At 38.9% G+C, this 22304-nt stretch overlaps 1 protein-coding gene across 3 annotated transcripts in view; it reads right to left on the bottom strand.

The window, feature by feature from the left end:
* The window catches only part of IPO11 (importin 11), a 233387-nt gene that overhangs the window by 107661 nt on the left and 103422 nt on the right, over positions 1 to 22304 (bottom strand). For all 3 annotated transcript variants that reach the window (XM_045020850.1, XM_045020851.1, XM_045020849.1), the window contains exons 24-25: positions 8700 to 8779; positions 1573 to 1653 (exon numbers count right to left, since the gene is read on the bottom strand). In XM_045020850.1, the coding sequence (XP_044876785.1) occupies positions 1573 to 1653; positions 8700 to 8779 (161 nt within the window). The remainder of the gene's footprint in view (positions 1 to 1572; positions 1654 to 8699; positions 8780 to 22304) is intronic.

Below are 22304 nucleotides of genomic sequence, written 5' to 3'. Positions count from 1 at the left end.
CACTCACTGGGCCAAGTCCTCACTAAGTTCCATACTCCAAGCTGTCTGAAGAGTTAAGTGACTTGACTGGGGAAAAAAAATCTCATGACCATTTTAATCCAGCTCCATCAGTGCAAAGGGCAGATGTGTGTGAAACATCTGGGGAAAGGCATGTGAGGAGCATGACCAGAGCACTAGAGCTGGTGCCTTTAGGCTGCTCCAAGATAGGCCTGAGCAGGGGACAAGGATTGGGAGAGATGAAAAGATAGCTTAGACCAGGGGTAGGCAACCTATGGCACGGGTGCCGAAGGTGGCACACAAGCTGATTTTCAGTGGCACTCACACTGCGAGGGTCCTGGCAACCGGTCCGGGGGGCTCTGCATTTTAATTTAATTTTAAATGAAGCTTCTTAAACATTTTAAAAACCTTATTTGCTTTACATACAACAATAGTTTAGTTATATATTATAGACTTATAGAAAGAGACCTTCTAAAAACATTAAAATGTATTACTGACATGCGAAACCTTAAATTAGAGTGAATAAAAGAAGACTCTGCACACCACTTCTGAAAGGTTGCCGACCCCTGGCTTACTGCCACCTTTGCCTCTCACCCTGAGCTGCATTAATTGACCCAAACTTTCTTTGCAAGTTCTATGTTGCATCATGACATTCTTGCTTTTATGGGTCAGTGGCTTAATAATATTATTTCAAGATTGCGTCTATCGATCAACAAAAAAAGGAGGACAAGAAGAAAAATGAGTCTCGTTACAGAAGTGAAGCCTTGTATAATCATATTTGAATTAAAGAGTACATGCTTGTTAATGGCTAAACTGCTTTAAATGGTCCAGTGATCATACAGCTTGGTATGCTTCTTACAGTGGGGATCTTCTGAAGACACTTCACAATAGAAAATAATTAATTTAAATCTTGATCTTTACAACTACACTTGGGTTTTCTGCTGCTCTGTTTTACTTTCCCTCTCTAGGACTTCTATCCTCTAATCAATACTTTAACCAACAAGTAGCATCAGGCTCACCATAAATAATAGCATACAGAAAATCAGTCAAATCCTAAGAAGGATATTTGATCATTATACCTTTACCACTATATGACTGATAATTTTCTGTTAGAGAAACAAGGTGGTTTTGAGGTAATATATTGTATTGGTCCAACTACTATTGGTCAAAGACAGGCTTTCAAGCTACACAGAACTCTTCTTCAGATTTTTCTGTTACACATCACAGGTTTCAGAAATTCACTTACTGTTTCTTCTAAAAATCCCAAATCTTTCCTGTTCAGTTTCTATATTACAAAAGACTTCATAACTAAATTTGCTAATATTATTTCATCAAGTGAGCATGTTAAAATGTTAAACAAACCAATCAACCAACCAACCAACCACCCTGTGCTTTCACTAGCAATTACTACTTGAAACAATGAGAGGTTTTCTTCTATCAGGTCCCTTGTGCATTAAGGTGATTGTAAGAGCTAAATGCTATCCTAAACATGTTACAAAGGCCTGCTCTTTGTAATAAGTTACTGATTTCTTTACTCACTTTAAGTGGACGACCAAAAATGACAATATACACTACCTTCAGCACTTGAACTTGACCTTCAGTAGTTATATCCTTTAAGAGCTCACAAAACGATCGGCATAGGTCACCTGAATACACCTGAAATTAAATGAAAACCAAAATTAAACATTTGTTATTTGCATTATATGAAGAGCAAAAAAAACCCTTAAACAATGACATATTATGAAATCTGTAATCAATTTTATTTACAACTGCAATTCCTAGTGAAACTCAAAGAACTAATTCTGTCATAAGCTGCAGCAAGACGTACATTTAAATTGCATGACATTTAACCTTTATATTTGTAGGAAAATGGTAGTTATTGAAAAGTTATAATCTACTGTACATCCACAAAAATCCAAAATGACCAGCTAGCATGTTAGAAAATGTTTTAAAAATTGCTGAGAATTGTGATTATTTCATCAATTCGAATCACATTTTTTGTATCTCACTCTTCTCTTATGTGCATTTTTTTAAATTGCTAGCAATACTTCCATGAGAGCAGGATCTTTGTTTTTTCGAAACTAATGAGTTGCTATTTATATGTAATCCAAAAAACTATCAAAACTTCTATAATATTACAATTAACTTCTCCACACAGCATTATGATTTAATCACAGTGAGGCAGTGAAGAAAGGCTATACCTTACTTGTGGATATTTCTTGATCTGTATAAACAGGAATACTGAAGATCAGGGAGGTAATTTTGCCTCTGTGTTTGGTATTGGTGAGATCACTACTGGAATGTTGTGCTTATTTCTGGTGTCCACACTTTAAAAAGCAAGTTGAAAATTGGAGCGGCCTCTGAACAGCACCACAAGAATGATTTACGGTCTGGAAAATATTCTTTACCATCAGACTAAACAAGCTTAAACTATTTTAGCTTATTAAAAAAAAAAAAGTTGAAAGGTGACTCGATTACAAATACCTATACAAGGAGAAGACATCTGGTACCAGATGATTCTTTAATCTGGTAAACAGACACAAAAAAACCCAATGGCTGGAAACTGAAGTAGAAAACTCCAAATGTCTTGCCCTTGAATCTTCAGAGGTGGAGATTCTTTGTCTAGGACAGCAGGGGAATGAAAATCCTTGGCCCCATCATTGCCCCCCTCTGTTTTTCCACCCCTTCTCAGTAGCACTCATCTTCCTCATGAGCTTGGAGGGAATGAAGGGGGCTCTTTGGCTGATCGGCTGGTGTAGCAGAAGCCTTATGGTTCTCTCACATCTAAAAGCTTAAAATTTTCAAAAATGCCTGTCGTAGATCATAATGGTTCCTTCTGCCTTAAAGTCTGTAATGATTTCTGTAAAAAAAGAGAAAAAAATGCCACCAAGGGCCTGATTCTGTCACCTCTGCTCACAGAGTAGGCAGTACATTGCTCAGACAGTAGCCCAAATCAATGGAACTACTAGGTGAATAAGATACTACTTACTGTGTATAAGAGTGACAGAATCTGCCCTCCAGATACTAGAGTGAGGGGTGATTTAAAATCCGCAGTAGTAAGTATCAGGAACTGATAAACCGAGAAACAAAGATTGTGTTTTCAAGCAAATATCCAGGATAATGTAATAAGCCAGCAGATGGCATGTTAACTGTGAGAAGCCAAGTCTACGAAGATCAATGATCTAGAGGGGCAAGAAGCCAGAGGATTCCAGGACGGTTGGGAGGAGCCAAGGGGGGCAGGACCTTGGTGGAAAGGAAGGAGGACTGTGTTGTCCTGGATGTGGGTGAGCCCAGGATACAGGACTGTGATGGCCACCGCTAGACTCGGACTGGTGGTAAGCACTTTGGACTTAGGCTTGGTGTGTGTGTGTCCCCCAAGGGAAGGTGAAGTGTGGGTGTGTCTCAAGGGAAGGTGAAGGTGGAGTGGCTGAGCAGTTACCTCACTAGGCTATTGCATCTCAGTTCTATATGCACCACTGGTGGGATTAGAGGCCTTAGGTGGGTGGTGGGGTTGGATACTTCTAGAGGCGGGAGAATGGATTGTGCTTTTTAAAAAAATATTTCACTGTTGCTGTTGAATTCTCCTCAGTCCTCTATCCCATTTGGCCCATTGGTCTGTACCAGTTTCCTAATACCGTATTCTTTTATATAAATGGCCTCAGAACACCTGTGTGTGCAATTGGGTCTTTGTATCAGGGGCTTTCAGGTGAACATAAACAAACAGGGTTTATGCTCATCCCAAACTGGAAAAAGGTGCCTTAGGACATCTACCAGCACCTGTGCCCATATAGAAGGGGGAGGGGGGGTGCGTGTGTAAAACAAATTGGTGACAGAGGTTGGATTGTGGGGTTTATCCTGCAGTGACGCAAGTGAATGTCTGTGATCCAGGCCATAAGGCAAAAAATAAACTGCTCTGTTAAATAAATCTCTACGGTTATTTAATTTGTTAATCTGTGTTCAAAGTGTTCACCACCAGTCCCAGTCTAACAGTGTCCATCACAAGTCCGTTTTCCCCAGGTTTATGCTCACCTGCACCCAGGGCAACACAGTCCTTCTTCCTTTCTTTGAGGCCCCCACCCACACAGTCCTGCCAAGGTGGTGCCCTCCACACCACCGCTCCCCCGGCTCCTCCCAACTATCCTGGAATCCTCTGACTTCTTGACCCCCAAAATCAGTGGTTTTCAACCTGGGGTTCGCGAAAGGTTGTTGTTACCATAGAGCAGTGGTTTTCAACTTGTGGTCCGTGTCTCAGGTTTCCAAAGGAGTCCGCACCTCCATTAAAAAAATTTTAGGGGCCACGCATGAAAAAAAAGTTGAAAACCACTGCCTTAAGCCATTGAGCCTCCAGGACTTGGCTTCTTGCACTTGGGGACCATCTACTGCCTGATTACAGTAATAATAAATGAGGAAAACTGAAAATCAGAAAAGCAGAAAAATATGAAGTTGATTTTGCAATATACTTCAATTAAATACAGTACAAAAATTCAGAATTGTTTTATTCCTTTAAATTACAGGAGATGTGGCAATACAGGTATTTTTCATGCTGGCCTATAGATCTAGTCCATAGGCTAATAGGAGCAAGATAAGTTTTTTCAAAAGCTGCTGAAAACATTCTAAACCATACTGTCTCATATATAAACATGTCTATCACTGAACAGAAGAGGTGATCAGATTAATCCTGGAATCTATGAATGAAAGTCTTCAGAAAGGAACAGCAGTCAACCAAAACTAGTATCAGAGATAGTACTGAAAGAAACAAGTGGAACTATTTTATTTTGATTCAATTGTCTCTAAAAGGTCTTGTAGTCATGTCAGCAATATCCTATGACCACAGACCACTGTGGCAGCCTGGCCTCTGTCCGTTGCCCTGAGATTGTCAGCCACAACTATAAGCACTCTTTCTGTGCCATAGGGTGGTCATATCTGAGTGGATGAAGTCCAAAGAATCTACAAGTGCCATATGTTGGAGTTGACCTAAAACCACCTTCTCAATGATCTTCTCCAGAAAAGAGAGGCAAGAGGCACAGTGTCCACAATTGATTTCCAGGGCAGTGTGATGGGGTGTTGCCCTCCACCATGCCCAGGGGGGATTAAGGTGGATGGGGCAATTAATTCCCCAGATGCACCTGAAGGAGAAGCCAGGGAGCAGGAATTAATTAGATGAGGTTCATCTGGACAGAAACAAGTGGAGCCTGTATAATGCCCAGTAGCTGAGAGCTGAAGTAGTCTGCAGTCACTCCCTGGGAGAAGGGAGTTTGGGCTGGCAAACCCAGAAAGGGAAGAGAGCCAGAAAGGAGGAATGACTCAGAGGCAAAGCAGCAAGGAATAAAACCTTGGCTGCTGAAGAGAGGACCCCTGATCTGGACCCTGGAGTAAAGGGTGGACCCAGATTCCCCTACCAGCCACTGGGGATGTGGCACAGGCAAGGCAGTGGAGAATAGACTGCCTGGGATGGTTTGCCCTGAAATACTCTGTTACTCCAGAAGGGGAGGACCATAGTGACCTGGCCCAAGAACCAAGTCATGAAGAAAGAGCACCTGGAGTTGCAGAGGTGGGTTGAGAGACTGATAGAGGAAGGCACAGCACCTGGAAGGACTTAATGCCCAGAGTGGCCAGAAGGAGGCGCCCTAGTGGTGAGTGGACCCCCATGACAGGCTGATGGCTGACCACAGCTTGTCTGAAAGTTCTTGGTAGTTTGCTCTTTCTGAGGTAGGAATTAAAAAATTCCTCTGGTTTAAAGGCCCTTTCATTCCCTCACTAGTGAGGAACAATGGTCCACTCCACAGTAGTGTGGGTGGACTACATGCAACTCTATTAAAATTCTTAAGTATACAAGATTCTGTCATTCTCATTTGATTGGTATTAGCAGTGTACCAAAGCTTAGAATCTGGACTAATACCTGGAAAAGGCAGATTGATAAACCTGAAATCTTTTACTTCCAGTTGGAATCTTCAGATAGTGTAGAATAGAGCAGTTCTGAATTATTTGGCTGGAATTGAACATAAAGCCAAAGAGTGGAAAACAATATGCATTTTTAAGTAATCAAAGTTGTGTCTTTATTTGTTTGTTGTTTTCTCCATCTTTGTCCTTTCATTTTCTCCTTCTATCTCTGAGGATTTTCTTTCCAGTTTTTTCTGCTTATTGTTTCTTCTGTTTTAACTTCTGACTTTTTCCTCTACAGCTCTCTCTCCTCCCGTCCAATTCAGCATCCCTTTTCCTCTGGACTCTGCAGTCCCTTTGACTCCTATACTATTCCATTCTTTCAATCTCAATTCCCATTCCATCAGTCACCCTATTTATATTTTCTTCTGTTCTGTAGATTACCTAATTCTCAGTACTATGTCTCTTTTTTCTCCCTTCAGCTGGGGCCCGGCAAAGCCCCCTTATTTATTTACCTTTCACAAATATTGTATAATTAAAAATATATATCTATATTAAAATAGTACCAAAGTTTCGGATGTTTCATTTTTGGCTACCCAACTTGAGAAAACTTGATCTTTAAAAATGCTGAGAACTCAATTTCAACTGGGAAGTGCAGATACTCAGGACTTCTGCAAACACAGTCTTAACTCTAACTTCATACTTATTCATTTACAAATACATAAAATTTAACGATGCACATAATTCTACATGTAACATCTTAATTTAGCTGAAAAATCAGAGTTAAAGTTATGCATTTGATTGTGATTATAAGGAAGCACATGTGCACTGTGGTTGGTTATATTATGGAATCAAAAGAAAGTCATCCGTGGAAGGACTGAGGAGTGTGTATTTTGGTGTTATGATGTTTGGATGGGAGAGCATGTGAAATGAGGCTGGATGGGATGAAACTGTTGGTTTAACTGATGATTTCCTAGAATTTTAGTTATTGTACTAAGAAGTGCAGTTAGTAACCTTAACTATACATTAGCAAAACCTGCGTAGGAATAAAATATTCTTCCAGTGACACCATTTCTGATATAATTTTCAAAAGAATCTTGAGGACACTCAAATGTTTCTTAACCGAAGCAGTGCATAATATCTTTCTTCCTTAAAAGTGTATTCAACAGATTTTCACCGCTACTCTCTTTTGCGAGAATCCTGTCCTGTACAATATCTAAAAAAATTTGAATTCTACACTTAAAAATAATGTTAATCAAAGAATGACTTAGAACTGTCCAGAAAGTAAGAATTACTTCAATAATTGCATTTCCTGTTAAACACTTGCTTTACTAAACATTATCATGGAAATCAAGTCACAAAAAATATTAATTCTACAGCCAAATTTGGGGGAGGTGGTAATTTTGATGTACATTTTCAATGAAAACCACTGCCCCTTTAAATGTTATAATCCTGAGAGACTATGATTCAACAATTTAAAAAATATGTATATAATCGTAAATTTCTCCATTTAAAATTTAAGTAAGATTACATTTTAATTCAGATGATTGGGAGTAAAATCCATCTAAATTGAACTCTGTGGAGTTTTATATGGAACATAGTTTAGTCTCCAATAATTTTCACTTTACATTTGACTTTTCTGCTTATTAAAGAAATTAAAATTATAGGATCAATATACACCTTATTTTAGTAATAGCTGTGTAATGAGCAAATTAAGGTTCAAATTAAGCTTTATCAAAATACATGAATAAATTTAGATAAAACGATGCACAAAGCCCAACTTTTCTCTACACCAGCTTTTGTAATTTACATCGTTCTTCGTGTAAAAACAGAGAGACTTGGGGATGGTCTAACAAACAGGTCTAATTTCCTTCTCTCACAGTTAAAAATAGTCTAACAGGCGACAGCTCAATTACAGTGGAATGGGGGATTCTACACTACTCAAGCAATAACCAGTTACAAGTGACATAGGATGGTTGACTAGAAAACAAATGTAATGCAGTCAGTTTTATTAAAATAAATCTAGTAAACTCTAGTTGATTCTGTATAAATTAATTCTACTTCTGCACACCTGCGCATCACACAGGCTATTCCTGACAATCCATATATAAATTAAAAAACAAACTTGTTTTAAATATGAGTGTAAAAGACATGTAACGAAAGGGGCATTCAACCTTTGAGTTACAACCAAAATGGAATAGGAAGAGAGGCACAACAGAAAAAGAGATTGACTAGGATCATTTTATGGTTAAGTCACTGCGCTTAAAATCAGATGATCTGGGTTCAATTCCCACCTCAGCCACAGAATTCCTCAGACACTTTGGGCAAGTCATTTAGGCCCAGATTTTTAAAAGTATTTAGGCACTTAGCGCCCATTGATTTCAATACCTTCAAAAATCTGACCCTTAATCTCTGTGTCTCAGTTCCCCATCTATAAAATAAGAATACTAGCAACTTCCTTCCTTAGTTTGTCTTGCCTAATTAAACTGTAAACTCATTTGGAGAAGGGATTATCACTTCCTATGTAGGTGTACAGTACCTAGCACAATGTTTTTCAGAACTCACTTGGTCCCTGTGGGCACTAGTATAATATAAACATTATTATTATTTATTTTTATTAAAAATTTCAAACTATTGTTCCCTTCAACTACATTATTTTACTGAAAGCCCACAATGTACAATGAATCAGTTATTACAGGAAAATAATATTTTGATACAGGAAAAAGGAGAAGAGTGTCTTTTGGCACAATACACTACCAACAATGAAAAGTAAATGGTGAACACAAAGCTTCACAAAATAGTAACTTCATTTCCCCACATACCTGTAGAAATTCAGATGATGATAAAAAAATATAAGCATTGATGATCTTAAAGCAGGTTCTGAGGTTTTCTGAACTTAGCTCTGCAAAAATAAGTGTCAGATGATTCAGTCTCTTTGCCAACAAACTATTTTTACAAAGGTTTAACTAAAACACCTAACTTTTTAAACAATTAGTCATATTTACTTTTGTGTGATATTTGTTTGCTTTATTTTCCTCTTATTGTTTTGTTATATCAGAGAATTACTTACCTGGTGGGGCATTTTTTTCCAAATAAGTCAGTAATTACAGATCTATACGGCTGGATTCATACTCCCAATACACGGCTGACAAACTTTCTACAACCAAAACTTTGGGAAAAGCCACCTTGACAACAAATGGTATATACCCATTAATTGAGGGGAAGTAAGTCTGGTCTCTAATATCCCATTCTATTTTTGAGTGAAATATTACTACAAGCATTACAATACATCAACTGAGGGGGAAAAGGCAGATGTGTGATCAATTATTACCCTTTTAGTGTAATATTTTTCACAAAGGAAAATAAGTTTATTTACCAGTAAAATGATTGCCTTTGTGGATATGCACAATTGGAATCTGTGTGGCACTTCAATACTTAGTGCCCATTGAGACCACACAAACACTACTACTGGGGGAATTGTGCGCATCTGCAGACGTGCAGAATTCCTCTGTCCCGCATAATTTTGTATTTTCCTGCATTAAATACATTTTGCCTAAAAAGTGCTGCAGTTCCGCCTTTTGCCCACGAGGCCACGGGGATGTCAGAACAACCCCCAGTGGGCAAAAGGGAGAACTGTGGCACTTCCGGGGCAGAATGTATTTTCTATGGGGCAAAAAGCTATGCCCAGTGCTGCAGAATTCCCCCAGGAGTAGAAGTTCATCACAGCACCCTGCCCACATAGCCAGATTAGGACAGAATGGGGCACACAGGGCTGCTGGGGCGTCACAGACTGGGGTTCAGAATGGCTAGAGGAGGGGACTGAGGCATGGGCTCAGGAGCTTGTGGGGTGAGCGCATTGAGCCTGGGGACAGGAAAGGGGGATGCAGAGACCCATGGGGTTGGGGGCTACGGGGCAGGGGCAAATATGCCTGACTATATGGAAGAGGGTTGGGGTCAGCCAGGTTCTGCATCAGGGGAGGCTTCCCAACTACTTAGGAATCTTCCCCACCCCTCCAAAAAAAAAAAAACAAACAAAAAAACCCCAAACCCTACCACCCACACCCAACACCCTCCAGATTCAGTCCTAGGCTCCTTCCCTCTCCCTCAGCCCCCACGTTAACCCTGGCTCCTCCAAGCCTTTGCACTGTTTCTGACAGGTGCCGGAAATACAGTTCTGTATTGTAAGTTAAAAGAATTACTCAGAGTTCTGTATTAATATGCCTAGTAAGGAATCTATTTGTAAAAAATAAAAATAAAAAATTACCAGAATTTTTGTTGTTGTTTTGGTCTGTATTGTTAGACATAACTTGCTGACAGATATTTTGAAATAAATTACCAAAATAACTGAAATTGGCATGATTATATTGTGTTATTTTGACAAATACAATTTTCAAATATTGTGTGCAGAATTTTTAATTTTTTGGCGCAGAATTCTCCCAGGAGTAACACACGCACCGTAAGAGCACCCCACAAAAGTGAGAAACAACAGTTTCAATTGCCACTCCGTTCCTTCAACTTATTCAGGAATCCATTTAAGAATCACCAAAAAAATGAATGAAGAGGGTGGGATCTACACATGCAGTCTTCTTGAACTACAGTTACTGGTAAGTAAGCTCCCTCTCTCCTTCAAAAAGTATATATAGATTAAGAAGCAATGATAAACACCTTATACAAAGCAGATCTGAGTAGAACTAGTAAAACAAAGATTGCAGGACCGCTCTTCCAAACTGGGCTTCAGAGCTAGCTGTCAAGTCAAGAAAGAATACTGAGCAAATGTACTGAGCTTCAGGTAACTGCCTTGCATATTTCAGTGATGGAGACATTCTAGAGTTATTATAGAGGCTTCAAGTACTGATTGCCAACAGATTTGTATGAGACACAATTTGAAGAAAAAAGGAACAAAGAGGAAAAACAAACAAAAGGTAAAAATGTGGTGAAAAGTTTCAATGAAAAGTTTCAATAAAAAGCTTCACTAAAACAGCAGCTCTATTATGCAACATCTTCAATTAAGTCATGCGTAAGAGACACACTTATCTTTTGCAATTCAGAGTTATCACCTGGCCTTCATTTTCTCCCAATCCTTGGCCTTTTATGATCTTTAGACTACATAAACAATCAAACCTAGAAGTAATTCATATTGATTTTCATATTTATTTTAACTAAGCTTTGGATCAGGAATAATTGCAGCTTTAAAATAAAGTGCACACATTTCAGTCTGCTATTTTATTGAGTCACTATGATATAATTTTTATGTAGGGGCTGTTGCCTGTGTAATGCAGCCTCCTCCTGATTTCCATAGATGTCCTCAAGCAAACAAAAGGTCCTCAACCTTTTTCTGAGTCTACTCCAGATATTAGCAGCCAATCTTCTCTCTAAGAATCCATTCCTGAGACAGCAGCCCTCACCACTGTGACTCCCACTTCATACACACCTTTGTAAAGTATAAGCCTACAACTCAAACTGCCCTTTGGCCACATAGGCTGGGCAGGTAAGGTAACAGTCGTACATTGGCGAATTGTTTGACAAAAGATCAGCACTGAACCTCTGGGTTCAGTTTGTCTTCACCCTAAACTATAGCTTCTCTTTAATCACTACGCTCTTGTGTGGAGGTGTGAAACCATTAGAAAGATCCTTGAGCAAAATGTACTCTCTTTGACCACGTCAGGGAGGGGGAAGCGGAGGATGAGTTATTTACACATCTTTCAACAAATCAAAAATATGATGCAACTAAACAGCAATCTTACTCAAAAGGCTCTCTTGATCCAGGTGCCTATTGATCTTTGTTCTTGCAAGTGTCTACAATGGCTACACTTGAATGACTAGCCACAGGTGGCTCCAAGGGTGTTGAAATAAAGACCAGAGATCTGCCTGTGCTGATTTATGTAATCTGATCACCCCAAACACCACTCCCATGGCATAGATAACTCACAGATTTTAGTGCTGAGTATGGTGAATTGTGCATCAGAATATCATCATAGAATCATAGATTATTAGGGTTGGAAGGGACCTCAGAAGGTCATCTAGTCCAACCCCCTGCTCAAAGCAGGACCAATCCCCAACTAAATCCCTAAATGGCCCCCTCAAGGATTGAATTCACAACCCTGGGTTTAGCAGGCCAATGCTCAAACCACTGAGCTATCCCATTGAGATGCTCTATGGGACAGCTGCCCAGAGTGCACTGCTCCACATACCGCAAGTGTGAACATGCTATTGCGTTGGCAGCTGACAGTGTGAACACACAACAGCGGTTTCCCTTCAATGCTCTCTGAGCGGCTCTGTAACTCTGCCAGTGTAGACATACCGTTAGTAAATTAGGTTCAATACCCATAAGTAGGTAAAATTGCAACCCCAGATCCCTCCAGCCCTGCTGCCAAGATTTCTCTGCCTTGTTTCATTCACTCAGGGCTGTGTTTACCTGGCTTGGAGAATGATCTAAGCCTTCCATATTGTGTAAACAGTGAACTGAAAAGAGGTAAGAATAGAAAGAAACAGACAATCTATGCATGGAAGACTTTTTTTTCACACCATTCTTTTTAAAACTTTGGTGCCCCTGGTGGGCACACACCCACTCCAAGACCAGTCCTTTTGCAGAAATGGGGTCTTGTGTTTGTTTTTCTTTGAAGCAATTTCAGATGCATGAGGGAAGCCTATTCTTCACATCAAATGTGTTAAAAGACATGTTCTTTTGCTACATCTTCAAGACTTAAGGGCAATGCTGAATGCTTTAAAATCCAAATCTAGATAATATAGATCTCTCCCTTTCACTCACCATCCCTGAAATGATAACATCTTGACATGGAGATGAGATGTGAGAAGGAGCCAGAACAGACTTACGTTTAGAGCAGATCAGTGTAGTGTATTCAGATTGAATTCTAATTAAATTTTAAAATGACATTTTAGATCCATATGATTTAAAAATCAAATTAAATACAGACTGAATAGAACATACTTCTACTTAGTTTTCTTTTTTCTCTTTAGGGAACCATTAAATGTTAAAAAGCTAATAATCAGTCTTAAAAGACATTCAAATAATGCAAAAATATGACTGTATGAATCACAATGTAAAGAAAATCATGAAACTAGCTGATTGCTTTTAATCATGCGTTGGTATTACTCAGTAGAGTAGACCTATGTATAAGCCACTTACAAAAGTCCCTATGCAACATGGGAGAGGCTAGGCAACTAAAAATGGTTATTTCTCTGAGCTGTAAAATTGCAGCTAAGAATGGAAGTCAAGTCTGCTAGCAGGAATGTTTGATATCTAGAAGGGCAATCAGCACTTCTTGGGAAAAATTACAAGAGGAAACAACAAATGGGTTTGGAGGTACAGGTGCTTGAAGGATTGCTGGTGGGTTAGGAATCAGAGGAAAGAAGGGCAAGTGCTTGTACATTGAACATTGTTAAGTACAAAATTTAATAGCACTGCAATGCAATTTATAGGCAACATTTTCATATGTAGTCATTAATCAAAGCAAGCACAGAACTCGACAGTAAATCTACTGATATCTATCAACACACTTCTTGATAACCAGATGCTTATTTTGCACAAAGTATCTTTAATTCTATTTATGCCACTCCTTTACATCTTTACTGAAGAAAAATATACTAGCATATTACAGGTCAAGATTTTTAAACAAAGGGTGACTAAAGTTAAACTCTTAAATCCAATGGGAGCTACTCCTCAGCACTTTGGAAACTCAAGTGACCTTTTAAGGCATCTAAATAAGGGCTTAGGAGCCTAACTTTATGCACTTGTTTCTGAAAATCTTGGTCTAAGTATTTATTGTGTAATGGATTGAGTTTTAAATTTCATCTGAGAGCCATGACATCCTGAAGCACACAAAAAAAAAAGACCAGAAAAATCCTACAAAAAGTGAAAAAATGCTAAAGAGGAATTGTGGCAGAGCTCTGACCTTGCTCCTGTGGGTCCTGCGCTTCTAGGCGGTTTATGCTTAGCCTCAGTGGCTCACTGTGACCCTCCACGTAGCCCTTCAGCCGCACTTCCTCTCCTCTGGCTCCCTGGCTCCTCTGCCTGACTGGAGTGAGCCCTTTTTATAGTAACAGCAGGGCCTTAATTAGAGTCAGGTGGTCACATTAACTGAATGGCCTCACCTGACTCTTTACAGGTTAATTAGAGTCAGGTGTTCTCATTAGCCTGGAACAGCCCCTGCTCTGGTCAGTCAGGGAACAGAAAACTGTTAATCCAGTGGCCAGTATATCTGCCTTCAGCTATTCTGCTGTACCCAACTGGCCTGAGTCTATCACAGAATATACAAGAATAACACAAGCATGTAGGAACAAAATCAGAAAGGCTGAGAACTTGTCTATACTTAACAGGCTGCAGCAGCACTTCAGTGAAGATGCTACCTACACCAACGGGAAAGCTTCTCCCATTGGCGCAGGTAATTCACTGCCCTGAGAGGTAGTGGCTATGTCAATGGGAAAACCTCCCATTGACATAGTGCTGTCTAAACCGGGAATTAAGTCAGTATAAGCATGTGGATTTTCCACACCGCTGAGCAACCTAGTTATACCAACATAAATTGCTAGTGTATACCAGGCCTGAGGCACAAATGGAGTTACACCTAACAAGAGACATAAAAGACAATAAGAGGTTCTTTAAACACATTATGAGCAACAGAAATACTAAGGAAAGTGTAGGTGCTCTACTTAGCAGGGAAGGAGGCTAATAACTGATAACATTAAGAATGCTGAGGTGTTTAATGCTTGTTTTGTTTCAGTCTTCACTAAAATGGTTAATGGTGACCAGATATTAATATTAACAAGTAGGGGGAAGGAATGCAAGCCAAAGTAGGGGAAGAACAGTTTAAAGAATATTTAGATAAGTTAGATATATTCAAGGCAGCAGGTCCTGATGAAATTCATCCAACGGTACTTAAGGAACCAGCTGAAGCAATTAGCAATTATCCGGGGGGGAACAAAGAGGATCCAGGGAATTACGGTCAGCCTAACTTCGACCCCTGGAAAGATACTGGAACAAATTAGTAAGCACTGGAATGATAGCCGGCATGGATTTGTCAAGAACAAATCATGCCAAACCAACCTAATTTTCTTCTTTTACAGGTTTGCTGGACTACTGGATGGAGAGGAAGCAGTAGATGTGATATATCTTGAGTTTAGTAAGGCTTTGACAAGTCTCACATGACAATCTCATAAGCAAACTAGGGAAATAAGGTCTAGATGAAATTACGATAAAGAGTAGTTATCAACAGTTTGCTGTCAAACTGGGTGGGTATATCTGTTGGGGCCCACAGTCCTGGGTCCAGTACTATTTAATATTTTCATTAATGATTTGGATAATGGAATGGAGAATACACTTATAAAATCTGCAGAATACATCAAGCTGGGAAGGGTTGCAAGCATCTTGAAGGACAGGATTAGAGTTCAAAATGACCATGACAAATTGGAGAATTGGTCTGAATTCAACAAGATGAAATTCAATATAGACACATGCAAAGTACTTCTCTTAGGAAGGAAAAATCAAATGCACAGCTATAAAATGGGAAATAACTGGCTTGGTGGTAGTACTGCAAAGAAAGATCTGAGGGTCATAATGGATCACAAATTGAATATTGCCTCTATATAAATCCATGGTATGCCCACATCTTGAATACTGTGTGCAGATGTGGTCATCCCATCTCAAAAAAGATATATTGGAATTGGAAAAGAATCAGAAAAGGGCAACAGAAATGATTAGGGGTATGGAACAGCTTCCGTATGAGGAGAGATTAATAAGATTGGGATTTTCAGCTTGGAAAAGAGCCAGCTAAAGGGAAATATGATTGAGGTCTATAAAATCATGACTGGTGTAGAGAAAGTAGATAAGGAAGTGTTGTTTACTACTTCTCATAACACAAGATGTCCCTAGCCTCTGTTTGCCAGACGCTGGGAATGAGTAACAGGGGATGTATCACTTGAAGATTACCTGTTCTGTTCATTCCCACTGGGGCACCTGGCACTGGCCACTGTCAGAACTAGATGGACCTTTGGTCTGACCCAGTAGGGCCATTCGTATGTTCTTATGCATCAACAAGGTGATGCATCTAGGAAAAAGTCTAATATTATTTTAAGGTGTATTAACCAAAGTTTTGTATGTAAAACACAAAGAGATAATTGCCCCAGTCTACTCAGCACTGGTGATGCCATCGCTGCAGTACTGTGTCCAGTTCTAGGCACCACATTTTTAGAAAGATGTGGACAAATTGGAGAGTGTCCAGAGGAGAGCAACAAAAATTATAAAAGGTTTAGAAAACCTGACTTGTGAGGAAAGGTTAAAAAAGGGGCATGTTTAATCTTGAGAAAAGACTGAAGGGGGACCTGATAAAACAGTTTGGACAAACACTTGTCAGGGATGGTCTAGGTTTACTTCATCCTGCACAGTGAAGGGGGATGGACTTGATGACTTCTCAAGGTCCCTTCCAGCCCTATATTTCTGTGATCCTATGAAACAACATACATGCTGAGGCAGTTGGTCAATAAAAACCCAAAGAGAAGAGTACTGCCTAATGAATAACTAACACCAATTCCTAGCGGTCTCTCATCCAAGTACTGGCCAAGCCAGACTCTGCCTATGGGAGATCCAGATAATTTACAACCCAGCGTTGTATAGATGTACTGTGACCAACACCCTCCCAAATTTCATCCCCATCTTGGTCCTTAAGACTTCTCCCCTTGTATTCATTTTTTGCAGCCTGACTGCAACGCAGCTCACTGGAAGAGGACACATTTGCCCATTGTGTCTTGACCAAGAGAGGAAGAAGGTGAAGGTTCCATATACTCTTTACTTTGTAGCATCTCTAGTTACAGGTTACACTGGTTTTCTACTCTTTAAGGATGTCTGCCATAAATTACCCATACAGTAATAATCAATAAAAAAACCAAGATTAATTAAAAACAGTAAACTGTCTGGCCCTTTGTCATAGGTACCAACTCTGCATTAGTGTTAGACTGACATCAATGTAGCAGTGTTGTGCTCCCACAAGACACCACCTTGCAGGAACTATTACATCCAACCATACCATTTAAGCAACAAATCCATAAAACACTTTCACAAACCCCTGCATTTTGCCCTAGAAAACTGCCAGTTTGGTAAGCAGTTCTCCAGCAATCAGTGGTGATGGAGTCTTGGCACCAGACCTGGTCAACCTGGACAGATCTAGGCAACTTGGTATTACTTCTGCTAGGCATAAAGCCACTTTGATTGGGCCTTCAAAATTGATGCGGGGTTTACACATTGCCAGATTTAGTCAACTGAACCTCAGGAGTCTCTCCCATCTTTTGAGATTTGAGGCACCACTCTAATCTTTGTGAGGACTAATAATAATCTAGGGCTGTCAAGCGATTAAAAAAATTAATCGTGATTAATTACACTGTTAAACAATAATAGAATACCATGTATTTAAATATTTTTGGATGTTTTCTACATTTTCAAATATATTGATTTTAATTATAACAGAATAAAAGTGTACAGTGTACTTTATATTTATTTTTGAATACAGATATTTACACTGTAAAAAACAAAAGTAATTGTATTTTTCAATTCACCTAATACAAGTACTGTAGTGCAATCTCTTTATCGTGAAAGTTGAACTTACAAATGTAGAATTATGTACAAAAAATAACAGCATTCAAAAATAAAACAATGTAAAACTTTAGAGCCTAAAATTCCACTCAGTCCTATTTCTTGTTCAGCCAATTGCTCAGACAAACAAGTTTGTTCACATTTGCAGGAGATAATGCTGCCTGCTTCTTGTTCACAATGTCACCTGAAAGTGAAAACAGGTGTTCTCATGGCACTGTTGTAGCAGGCATCACAAAATATTTACATGCCAGATGAGCTAAACCTTCATATGTCCCTTCATGCTTCAACCACCATTCCAGACGACATGCGTCCATGCTGATGACAGGTTCTGCTCTATAACAATTCAAAGCTGTGTAGACTGACGCATGTTCATTTTAATTATCTGAGTCAGATACCACCAGCAGAAAGTTGTTTTTCTTTTATGGTGGTTCAGGTTCTGTAGTTTCTGCATCAGAGTATTGCTCTTTTAAGACTTCTGAAAGCTGCTCCACACCTCGTCCTGCTCAGATATTGGAGGGCACTTCAGATTCTTAAACCTTGGGTCGAGTGCTGTAGCTATCTTTAGAAATCTCACATTAGTACCTTCTTTGTGTTTTGTCAAATCTGCAGCAAAAGTATTTTTAAAATGAACATGTGCTGAGCCATCATCTGAGACTGCTATAACATGAAATATATGGCGGGTAAAATAGAGCCGTAGACATACAATTCTCCCCCAAGGAATTCAGTCACAAATTTAATTAACACATTTTTTTTTTAATGAGCATCATCAGCGTGGAAGCATGTCCTCTGCAATGGTGGCTGAAGCATGAAGGGACATACGATTGTTTAGCATATTTGGCACGTAAATACTTTGCAATGCTGGCTACAAAAGTCCCATGTGAACGCCTGTTCTCACTTTCTGGTGACACTGTAAATAAGAAGCGGGCAGAATTATCTCCCATAAATGTAAACAAACTTGTTTGTCTTAGCGATTGGCTGAATGAGACGTAGGGCTGAGTGGACTTGTAGGCTCTAAAGCTTTAGATTGTTTTGGTTTTGAGTGCAGTTATGTAACAAAAAAAAATCTACATTTGTAAGCTGTACTTTCATGATAAATATTGCACTACAGTAATTCTATGAGGAGAATTGAAAAATACTGTTTCTTTTATTATTTTTACAGTGCAAATATTTGTAATAAAAATAATATAAAGTGAACAGTGTACACTTTATATTCTGTGTTGTAACTGAAAACAATATACTTGAAAATGTAGACAACATTAAAAAATATTTAATAAATTTCAATTGGTATTCTATTGTTTAATATTGCGATTGAAACTGCAATTAATCACGATTAACTTTTTAAATTAACGATTAATGTTTTTGAGTTAATCACACAAGTTAACTGCGATTAATCGACAGCCCTATAATAATCGTGCCATAAGGGCACCCTTGCTCCCCTTTTTTAAATTAAGAAAAGCCAACTAATCTCATTTACAATAAACAAAAATAACCCGCAAACTGTGGGGGGGGGGCAACAAGGAAAGCACCAAGGCCTTTTAGTGTACTAAGAGTTTGCTATATATTGTGTCATGAGAAAATTGAGTAGAGGTTGGAATCTATTTCCTTTTATTCCCATGGAACTCTACTTGGGAGGAAAGTGGATCAGTCATAGGTTAATTGCCAGTAGGGGCTACTATTGAGCTGGTGGATTGGAATTTTGCTAGTGAAAAAGAGTTGCACTTTTGGCTGCAGCAATATAGAATGAGGGGAGAGAGAAATTGCTTGGGTCAGGGAGAAGGGCTGTGGGAGAGAAAGGAGGGAAGATAGGACTTGCTTGTTGGAATCTGGAGGGCCAATCTTCTGATTGAGACTAATGTCCCTGAGTTCTCTCTCATTTCTCTTGGTGTAATAGGGCAGTGACTCCTTGTTTCCTTTCTTTATCTTTTTTTCCTTCATGCGTTTTTTTTTCTTCTTTTCCTCTGTCCTTTCTGTTCTTTGTGGAAGAATCAGAAACAGTGTGGAGAAGGCTGGAGAGAGCTGCACCACATTCTCCGTGCTTCCAGTCTGATGAGGTAAAAGACTGATGGGGAGCATGATGTAATGATTTTCTATTTGTAGGAAGATGAAGAGAATCAGTGATAAGTAATTTTCTCATATCAAAGGTCTCAGCTGAGACTGATGTGATTTTACTGTTAAGCAGTACATCTGTGAGACTCATGTTTATAGACAGTGACACCAGCTTTTGACTCCTTGGGATGGGGGCAGACTTAGTTGTGTTTTGCCTCTGTGGCTTCTGTCATCTTATTCATGTCACTGCTCTTGGGAAATATGTTTGCCTACATTATAAGTGGACATAGGTGGACGTAGAATGAATAACTAAGATGTAGTATCTCCTTGCATGTGTGCCAGTTGTTCTAGTGAATCTACATTTTCATATACCACATTGATAATATGTTAGCAGTGATTCCAACGTTTAACCCTTGAAATACTAGTAGCATTAGACTTTTAGTACAAGTAGCACTACTGTTTACTTCGATTGGAACAGTGGTGACTTGTATTTTATTCTATGTAGGTTGTTGTGCCAAGGCACTGTCCCACAGCTTGAAATAAACTATTGTAGAGGTTATTGATGAGATTAAGTTTGGGAATCCAGAGGAAGTGATAAAGCTTCAAACTGGACCCCCTATCAAGCACTGGTTGAGAAAGAGAGGTTTCACTGGGCTAATGGAAGCTCCTCTTTGTTGCTATAAATAGTGAGGGTCATTGTCATTGATGATTAAACTTTAAAGTTCGGATGATCACACTTCTCTAAATGCCACTATAGTGATTTAGGAAAGATATTGCATTATTTTTGACTTGCAGACTCAAGAAAACAAATATGCATTGATTTAGATGTCAAGGATTTCTTAACTATTGGTGGCCTTTATCTTTTTTTCTTTAAATTAAAAAGTTTACTTTTTCCCCACTGAAAAATCTATAGAAAGACCTGTTTCTGAGATTCTCCACTTTCCTTGAGGAAGATGCAGGGAAGGGATGAGGAAGAATTAAAAACATCTCAGATCTCATTGCTTCTACTCATGATACATTTGTGTGTATGTCTGTGTATTTATAACCTATAGTGTGTGATAGTTTTCAGTAGTCATTTCATGTAATTGCCGTGAAAAACAATTACAGGATTTTGTATGGTTGTCAAATTGAATCAATCAGAAATGACTTCTGCACATGTTTCTTTGTATTAACAAATAAAACAGCTTTGACAGAGAAGATTAAGGACACACTGATACAGTACATATACTATCTTACTGTATATTTGGCAGTTCAGACTGAAGGAATGAACAGGTAGAGCAAATGAACTTTTTTTCTTCAAAAAATTCAGCTAATTTTGAATGTGAAACTGATGTTTCCCCCAACTTTCTTGCTTTTCCTTGTTTTCAGATAAATTGAAATGAAGAAAAATTATTAATATTACTGAGTCTCCTATTGTTGGTCTAAAAGTCATTATTTATATACTGTCTGGGTAGATTAAAAAACAGTTACCTATCTTTAACAATTTACAATCAAAATGAAGATAGATTTTTTTTCACTCCTATTTCCTACATCAGAGTTCTATTTATGCCCTTATTAGATTTAGATTAATAGATTTTTAGGTCCAGAAGGTGCTCTTATGATGGGTATAGTCTGACCTCCTATAAAACGCGGGACATATAGTTTCATCTAGTGATTACTGTGTCTGGCCCAACAACTTGTCACTGAACTAGAGCATATCTTTTTGAAAGACTTCAAGTGAAGAAGAATTTACACATCCCTTGGTAATCTGTTCCAATGGTTAATTACCTACACTGTTAAAAAATTGCATCTTATTTCTGGTTTGAACTTTGCTGATTTCAACTTCCAGCCATTAGATCTTATGCCTTTGTCTGCTAGAAGAGTCCCCTAATATCAAAATCTTTTCCCTGTTTAGGTAATGATATACACAGACCATAATCAAATTGCCCCTTAATCTTCTCTTCAATAAAATAAATAATTTGAGGTCCCTTTGGAGTTGGGAGCATGGTCGGCACCCAGCTCAGAGTGGGGAGCATGAGAAGCAGCCTGCCCTAGAGTGAGGAGCCACAGTTGCAGGGGGGCAGCCAGGTTCCCGGCAGAAAGTCCTGGAGGCAGCGCGAGCCAGGGTGACAGCCCATCTGGGAGCGGAGCCGGAGTTGGGCTTTCTTGTCAATTTCACAGCTCCAGCAAGGAGCTGTGAAATTGACAACGACAGCCAGCAGCCAATGTAAGTATCCCACTGTGTCACACAGCCACTGCGTTGCCCTTATTACACTGACATATGCCCTACACCTCTCGTGGAGGTGGAGTAGTTATGTCAGTGTAGTAGGACACTTATGTTGGTGGGAGAAAGGCTGTATTGTAGACACTGACATAATTAGGTTGACGTAAGCTGCCCTACATCTACCTAACTCTCTGTAGTGATAACTGTAGTTTTCACAGTTTCTTTAAAAAAAAGATATTGAATTAATCACAAGTGTTTTTTTTCCTAAAACCTGCTTTGAAAATTACATTTAGTTAAAGATGTATAACTAATCTTTAGGTTTTCCTTTAAATGAGAAAGATGAGGAAATTCATTGGGGTTTACCTCTAATTTACCTTTTGTGTTTTTTCATTTAGATGTTACAGTGATCTGTAAATAGAATGTAATTTTACATATCCTGTCCTATGCTGCAGTATTTAGAGTCTGCATATACTATACTACATGTATAACATACTATACAATTTATAAATCGAGGTAGTGTAAAATTCTTGGCAATTTTTATTCTGGTTTTTCTGTTGCAGGGTTTCATTTTACCTT

Source organism: Mauremys mutica, chromosome 6, assembly GCF_020497125.1.
Source record: "Mauremys mutica isolate MM-2020 ecotype Southern chromosome 6, ASM2049712v1, whole genome shotgun sequence".
Classification (NCBI taxonomy): Eukaryota; Metazoa; Chordata; order Testudines; family Geoemydidae; genus Mauremys; species Mauremys mutica.
This window is presented reverse-complemented; position numbering and strand designations above follow the sequence as displayed.